At 39.7% G+C, this 8,598-nt stretch overlaps 1 protein-coding gene across 1 annotated transcript in view; it reads right to left on the reverse strand.

The window, feature by feature from the left end:
- LOC115212952 (nuclear pore complex protein Nup85) overlaps positions 1 to 6,294 on the reverse strand; it is a 43,639-nt gene extending 37,345 nt beyond the window's left edge. Inside the window, exons 1-3 of the mRNA XM_029781805.2 lie at positions 6,150 to 6,294; positions 3,001 to 3,106; positions 541 to 645 (exon numbers count right to left, since the gene is read on the reverse strand). Of these exons, the coding sequence (XP_029637665.1) occupies positions 541 to 645; positions 3,001 to 3,106; positions 6,150 to 6,185 (247 nt within the window). The 5' untranslated portion in view covers positions 6,186 to 6,294. The remainder of the gene's footprint in view (positions 1 to 540; positions 646 to 3,000; positions 3,107 to 6,149) is intronic.
- Between the last annotated feature and the right edge of the window lie 2,304 nt (positions 6,295 to 8,598).

Consider the following 8,598-nt stretch of genomic DNA (forward strand, 5'->3'; position numbering starts at 1 on the left):
TGGAGTGGTGGGCATTAGGAAGGGCATCCAGCTATAGAAACCCTGCCAAAGCAGACAATAGAGCTTGGTGCAGTTCCTGCACCCATCAGACCTTATTCAGTTGTCCCAACCCACGCCAGCACAAAACATCGTTAAATGAAGATTATATATATATATATGTATACATACATATGCAAAACAATGGTCTTCTTTCAATTTCCATCTACCAAATCCCTTCACTAGGTTTCAGTGAGGCCAAAGCTATGGTAGAAGATACATGCCCAAGGTGCCATACAGTGGGACTGAACCCAGGGCCAGATGGTTGGGAAGCAAGCTTCTCAACCACACAGACACACCTGTGCTTTGGTGAACACAGCACAGAGCTAGGGCAAAGGACTGGCAGTCAATCTTATTTTGATGCTTATATGTATTTTCTGTGATCATCTGGATTGGTGAGTGGTGGTGGCCATGGTGGTCGGGTGGTGGAGGAAGTGTATTACTTTGCATGTTAATCAATAGGTAACAGTTATTGCTCATCAAATACTAATTAACAATACTTACTGTGGGACTCGTTTACGAGACGCCGCATAATTGGTGCCTCCATTTCTTTCTCCCATTTCACTTCGTGTAAGCCACCGCCAGCATGTAGATTCTGGTTTATGTGATCTGCAACAATACCAGAAAGAAAAAAAAAAAAAAGAAATGATATTACATGGTGTAAAAAATGTAACTATTCCTTAAATCTGGAAAAAATTCTAAGGTGTTCATCTGGTGTTAAGTGGATGATGGGTTGCCTCACAGCCAACCTGAATATCATGTCAGGTAACATTCACAAGCAACGTTCGCATTTCACAATTAAACAATTTGTTGTTCTTTTACTTGTTTCACTCATTTGACTGTGGCCATGCTGGAGCACCACCATTGGTCAAACAAATCGACCCCTAGGACTTATTCCTTGTAAGCCTACTACTTATTCTATTGGTTTTTTTGCTGAACCGCTAAGTTATGGGGATGTAAACACACCAACATCAATTACCAAGCAATAGTGGGAGGACAAACACATATATATATATATATATATATATATATATGTGACAGGCTTCTTTCAGTTTCCATCTACCAAATCCACTCCCAAAGCTTTGGTTGGCCCAAGGCTTTAGTAGATGACACTTGCCCAAGGTGCCATGCAATGGGACTGATACTGGAACCGTATGGTCAGGAAGTAAGCTACTTATCATACAGCCACTCTTGCACCTATATTTGCTTTTGCTTGAATCAATTTTGAAAATAACAAAGAGTTTAGTAAAACAATTGTTATTAATCTGATGTCTATAAAAAATAAAATGAAATTTTGATGGAAGGGTTTGAGATCATTTTAAAGCAAGAAGTCTGTGTCATAGAAACAAGGTATTAAGAGATTTATACCAGAAAAATTCTTGTTGTTAGAAAAAACTGTAATAATATGTGTAAATAATGTGACAGCAGGAACATTATAATCTAAGTTTAGCTTCAGATAAATAAAAATAGAATGTTCTGCCTATAACAAAACATTTCTCTAAACTCGATATTTTCTTTCTTCTATTTGGAAAGGGGAATCTTTGCTGAAACATAGGGTCATTAAACATTCTATGTAAGGAAATACAACAGCAGTTTTTCTCTTATGACATCATTGAAAATATTTCGGCCAACTGCTCCCCTGCAATGCTCTCTTCACCCACCGAACATTTATATCATTAAAAGTAAAACATTATAGAGCTGTAGTACTTGATCTGAGATCATGTACTGAAACAAAAACAATTGCAGCACAAAAATATTTTGACACAAATTAAATTTAAATGTTGAAGTGAAACTAACGGTTTTTGTGTGTTCTGAAATGGCTTACAAACATGATCCATGCTGCAAAGTAAAATAGTTTCTATGGACTGCACTGGTATGGTCATGTGCTGCATATGGATGAGTACAGCTGCATGAAAAAAGGTCACACCCTAGCAGTAGAGGGAACCTGTGGAAGAGGTAGACCCAAGAAGACTTGGGATGAGGTGGTGAAGCATGACCCTCAAACATTGGGCCTCACCGAGGCGGTGACAAGTAACCAAGACCTTTGGAGATATGCTGTGCTTGAGAAGACCCAGCAAGCCAAGTTAGACCGTAACCGTGGCCAATGCCAGTGCAGCGTAACCAGCCTATTTAAGAGCACCCTTCAATCATTGGGCAATAAACTGTGCTTGCAAAGACCTGTTGAGTCAAGTGAAGTTGTTGTCGTGGCTGTTAGTTAGTACTGCCTGATTGGCACGTGAAAAGCACCATTCAAGTGTGGCTGATGCCAGTACCACCCGACTGGCCCTCATACCAGTGGCACATAAAAAGCACCCATTACAATCTCGGAATGGCTGACGTTAAGAAGGGCATCCAGCAGTAGAAACATTGCCAGATTGGATTGGAGCCTCCTGGCTCGCCAGCCCTCAGTGAAACTGTCCAACCCATGCCAGCATGGAAAGCAGACGTTAAATGATGATGATGATAGAACATCTCTGCATTTTGATACATAGTCAACAAAATACAGAAGTCTTATTTGATGTGGTTAAGTGAATAAGACACACTCTTTGGTTGACAATCTGGTCACATAAGATTCAGCCACTTCCCCTTCATCATTCTCATCTCCAAAAATAGGGCTAGATAAATCAATGCAGTTGTGGACAATCAAGCTTAAGGTTAGTGGTTCATTTCCTTGCATTCACTTTGTGTAGTGTCCATAGTCAGAACATTCAGCTCTCAATAAATCAGACCAACTTTACTAAAAGTACATATACATAATGTGTAATTACTATTACAATGCCTTGGCTTGCACTGAAGTGTTCACCTTGTTCACCATGCTTCCTCATTACACGTAAGGTAAGTACATAACCTATGTGTATAGTGAGGAAGATCCACATGAAAAATAAACATTAAATGGAGGAGGAGTACGGGATATAAAATCACTAAAGAAACAGGTGTAAAGTTGAAAAAGATTATGACACAAACCTGCATCATTGCATGCTTTGCTGGCGCCACCATAAACCATTAATTTGTTACCAATTCCACAAACTGCAACAAGGCCATGACTAGTTGACACAGGATCAGCAATTTTCTAAATAAAAATATAAAGAATTAAATAACAATAAATAATAACATTTATAACATAGCAACAAATGCTTCTATAAAAAGCAGAGCCAAATTCTTTTAAATATAGCCACCTTACCATTCAAGAATTTAATTGGAAGAATTTAAGAAATACAAAATTGTTATGCATGGAAGCATAACATGCTTCCAAACCATGCGGTCTGGGGTTCATCCCAATGAATGGCACCTTGAACAAGTGCCTTCTACTCCAGCCCCAGGTTGACCAAAGCCTTGTGAGTGGATGTGAAAGAATTCCTTTGTGTGTGTGAGAGAGAGAAAGAGAGAGAGGGTGTCTGTCTCCTTATCCTGACACTGTGTGATAGTTATAAACAAGAGTCTCTGTTGTTCATTTCTAATATTCCATAGAAACATGTCAGACCATGGGAAATATCACCTTGCTTGGAAACTGGTGAGGGTTGGCATCAGGAAGGGCATCCGGCCATAGAAAATCTACCTTTCTAAATTCCATCTGATTCATGCAAATGTTGAAAAGTGGACAGGTGTAGCGGTGTGGTAAGAAGTTTGCTTCCCAACCACATGGTTCCAGGTTCAGTCCCACTGTATGGCACCTTGGGCAAGCACTTTCTACTATAGCCTCAGGTTAACCAAAGCCCTGAGCGGATTTGATAGATGGAAACTGTAAGAAGCCCATCATATATATATTTATGCCTTTGTGCTTGATAACCAGTGTTAGTGCGTTTACATCCCTGTAACTTAGCAGTTCAGCAAAAGAGACCAAAAGAATAAGTAGCTGGCTTTAAAAAAATAAGTGCTAGGATTGATACATCTGACTACAAATTCTTCAAGGCAGTGCCCCAGCATGGTCACAGTCTAATGATGGAAACCAGTAAAAAATAAATGATGATGATGACAATGATCTGAAAAGATTTAAGGTTTCTGTTTTTCCTAAGAACTTAAAAACAAAATACTTTCAACAGGGAATCAAAAGACAGTTTTGGTTCTCCTCGACTTTGGGCAAAATGTCTTCTGTGTAGATCCAGTTAGATCCATGACTTTTGAGTGAATTTCGTAAATAGAAATGGTTTTGGAAGCCCATCACATGTAAGTAGGTGTGTGTGTGTGTGTGTGTGTGTGTGCATTGTGGTTGTCCCCACCACTGTTTGACTGCTGGTGTTGGTTTGTTTATGTCTTCACAATTTGGCTGGTGGTGGTGCTACATAAAAAGCACCAGTGCTGGTGCCACGTAAAAGGTACCCAGTACATTCTGTTGTGTAATTGGTATTAGGAAGGGCGCCCAGTTATAGAAAGCATGTCAAAACAGACACTGGAACATGATGCAGCTCCTGTCAGTGTCCAACCCATGCCAGCATGGAAAACGGACATTAAATGATGATGGTGACGATGATGATGAATTTAGCATTTTGGCAAAAGAATCGGTCTCAGACTTCAAAGAATAACTACTGAGGTCAAATAGTTCGACTAAACGCTTCAATGTGATGCCCCAGCATAGCCGCAGTCCAATGACACAAATAAAAGATGAAAAATATAGAATTTTAGTCCATTTTAATGAACAAAACAGTTTATCAACAATAGAAATAAGTTTAATTAATACACTTGGTAAATAAACGAGGGACCTTATTGATTATCTTGTTATTGTTTAGCATGGCCAACCCTAATCAAGCAGAACTATAATCAAAGATATTCCAATCGTAACCATCTCAGGAATTTAGGGTTACATTATACAACAGGGCGCGATGTGATTTGAAGGAGATTTGGCTGCTATTTTTAGCAAGTCAGGAATAGAACCGGTGACATTGTGTGCATTCAGGTTTAAATCTGGTACCTTAAGTTTTGTGAGAATCCTTAATTTCAAAAGGCTTTTAAGTCACTAATTTAGCAGCCAGTTCTAGTTGATAAAAGACTAAGGAACAGTAACAAGAAAAGCGGAAAGCGAAACAAAAGAGACTAGTGAAAGAGGAAAAATGTAAAATAGAAAAAAATGAATGGAAGAAAAAAAATTGAGGTTGTGTTTAGGTATTTACGGAGGAGACGTTTTGTGTCGTAATAATGGGAAGACGATGAATGTGGAAGATTTTTTCTTACATGACAATATAGGTGCAGGCGTGGCTGGGGAGAAACCAGCTGCTTCCCAAACCACATGGTTCCGGGGCACCGAAGATAAGTGGTTTTTACTATAGCCACGAGCCAGAAACTGAAAGAAGCTTGTTATATATGTGTGTGCGTGTGCATCCACCACCGCTTGATAACAGGTGTTGGTGCATTTACGTCTCCGTAACTTAGCGGCTTGGTAAGACACCGATAGAATAAGTACCAGGCTTTAAAACCATACGTACTGGGGTCGGTGGGGAGTCGACTCATTCAACTAAAAATTCTTTAAGCCGGGGCCCCAGCATGGCCGCAGTCCAAGTAAACAATAAAAGATGACCTATCTTTAATATTAATTAGTGATGGTCTACGACTCATTTGACCAATTTCACTGAAAGCATACGAAGAATCGCATAATTCTTCTTCGCATTGAACAAAACGTACCCGTTATTATTGTTTAGGTTAGTTAAAATTTCTTTCTAAACCACAGAAACCACGTGTACATGCTGAAGTTCAACTCACAACTAAAAAGTACTTTTTAATACAATTTAATTACTAATTATTATTATATTAAGGCTTTAGAATCAGTCCCTGTTGCGAAAGGGTGGGTATATTTACATTGGTTGATTCCGTATGAAATTTTATAAATTACTTTGTTTATTCAGAGAAACCTGTTAAATATTCCGAAGGAATGCCTATACTTGTAAATAATAGACCCTTTTACAAACAAATATACGTGATAAAATAAGTAAAATCAAGAACAGCCGAAAAACCCAACACGATATCGTTTGTGAAGCCGACATTTCAATAATTCAGTTAAATTCAAAGAGATTTGAAACTTCTTAGTAAAATTATTGTCATTTAAATACAACATTATTAATAACGGTTCGTTGAATTGTTATTTTAACAGTTAAATATTTCAGGTAAAGGGTTAATAAACAAACCAGTTCAGGGATCTCTCGTTCCCGCTTCTTCGCCATTACTAAAACCTGACACTATTTCTATCTTCGCTTTGAAGACTGATTATACGGTGTAAATATTATTATGTTCCGCCAGAAATTTTCTTCCGTCTTTGTTTATTTTGTTGATTTATCTAATATAATCATCATCATCATCGTTAAACGTCCGTTTTCCGTGCTAGCATGGGTTGGACGGTTCAACTGGGGTCTGAGAAGCCAGAAGGCTGCGCCAAGCCCAGTCTGATCTGGCAGTGTTTCTACAGCTGGATGCCCTTCCTAACGCCAACCACTCCGAGAGTGTAGTGGGTGCTTTTTATGTGCCACCGGCACGGGTCCCAGACGATGCTGGCAAACGGCCACGATCGGATGGTGCTTTTTACGTGCCACCGGCACGGGGGCCAGACGAGGCTGGCAACGGCCACAATCGGATGGTGCTTTTTACGTGCCACCGGCACGGAGGCCAGTCGGGGCGGCGCTGGCAACGGCCACGTTCGGATGGTTCTCTTACGTGCCACCGACACTGTTATCTCAGCTACAATTTCCATTGATGTTGAAAGATTTCGATTTCGATTTTCACTTGCCTCAACAGGTCTTCACAAGTAGGGTTTGTGTCACAAGAAGGAAAGGTATGCATAAGTGGGCTGGCTACGTCCCAGGTAGAGGCCATGGGTTATGGTCTCACTTGTCCTGCCGGGCCTTCCCACGCACAGCATACTTCCAAAGGTCTCGGTCTCTGGTCATTTCCTCGGTGAGACCTAAAGTTCGAAGGTCGTTCTTCACCACCTGTGAAAACTAATCTGTGTGTCAGTGTGACACACTTAGACCCCGCTCTCTTACTATTCAATGACACTCCTACTATTTCTCATGGTGGGGTGAGAGTAATTGTAGACATAAAGATGGTGAGTGCAGTGGCGAAGACAGACAGAGAGAGAGAGAAAGAGTGGCTATGAGAGAGAAAGAGGGAGATGATGTACAACTTCATTTAACCAAGTCTCTAGTCCTGTCGCCAACATACTGAACATATCATTTTTGTTTTATTTTTTGCTTTCTTTAATACATACATATATATAACAATTGCAGCGTGGAAGGTATTTATAAGCCATTTAAGAAACACAAAAACCGTTAGATTCACTTCAACATTTAAATTTAATTTGTCAAAATATTTTCGTAGCTTTGAGACCGCGACCTGTTCACCGACAAAACTTCATGCTGTATCTGTAAATCTTATTTAAACTTAGTTTTAGGTCCTCCCACATCATTAAACATACACGGGAGATTTTCTTGTGTAGTCCATCTGTTACAGTTTTTTCCTCACACCTACGTGACTGCCCTTCCTAATGCCAACCATTTTACAGAGTGGACTGGGTGCTTTTTACATGGCAGCAGCACCAGAGCTTCATGTGTGGCACTAGTACCAGTGCTTTATATGTTGTTACAGCACAGGTGCTTGTCAGTGGCACCAGCACAAATGTTCTCAGGACTGGACCCTTTCCCATTTTCTTTCTTCAGATAACAAGTCATTGCAGTCATTACATACCAAATGACTTAAGTACAGAATGTGACCTGCCAGTCAAACCTAGAGCAGCCCTACACTGTTTTGAAAGGACTGGAATTTGATTTCCAGAAAGATTTCTCTATTTGTAATATTGTCTCATTCAATCAATTTCAGGATCTTCAGTAGATATTGTTGACAGAATGTGTCGAACTCCTTGCCCTCTTTCACTAACATGTTTTACTGCCATCATACAGAACTATTTCTCCATGTAACCGGATCTTCATGTCCCTTCTGATGCTTACTGTTGTCTTGGTTTGGCACATACACGGGACTATGACCTATGCTTTACCCATTCTACTGTTCACATTATTTTTCTATGTCTCCATTACTCCTAATCTCATATTCCGCAACCTACTATTCTACGAAGATAGAAGGTAGGATTAGGGCTTTAATCTGCATCACTTTGATCTTTTCAAAGCTAATCCTGAGTCTACTAATTTCTACAGTTCTGTATTTAAGAGATAAGATATTATGTACATTTGACGGTTATTTGTCCTCATCTTCTTTGTTGTTAACATAACGTTTCAGCTGCTATACCCTCATCATCATCATAATAACCTTCATCATCATCATCATAATAATAATAAATGCCCTGATGCAGTACCAGACAGTGGCTCTCATGGCTTCTGATCTTAACTGATTGGGAGTGTTATATTGTACATTGTTTTGTCTTGGTATAAAAGATGAGCTACAGCAAATATTCTGCTCAATACCACAGATTTGCTTGTCAGTTGTTTGACCTTAACCACTTGACAATGTCCCTTAGTGGCTGATGATATGTGTATCTCTGACCACAAGCAGAAGTAATGAGGGAGCATCATAGCCGTGTGTTGAAGGGAATTCTTGGAGATTTGGATAATTCACCTTTGGAAACATGGG

This window comes from Octopus sinensis, linkage group LG6 (assembly GCF_006345805.1).
Source record: "Octopus sinensis linkage group LG6, ASM634580v1, whole genome shotgun sequence".
In the NCBI taxonomy this organism is placed as follows: domain Eukaryota; kingdom Metazoa; phylum Mollusca; class Cephalopoda; order Octopoda; family Octopodidae; genus Octopus; species Octopus sinensis.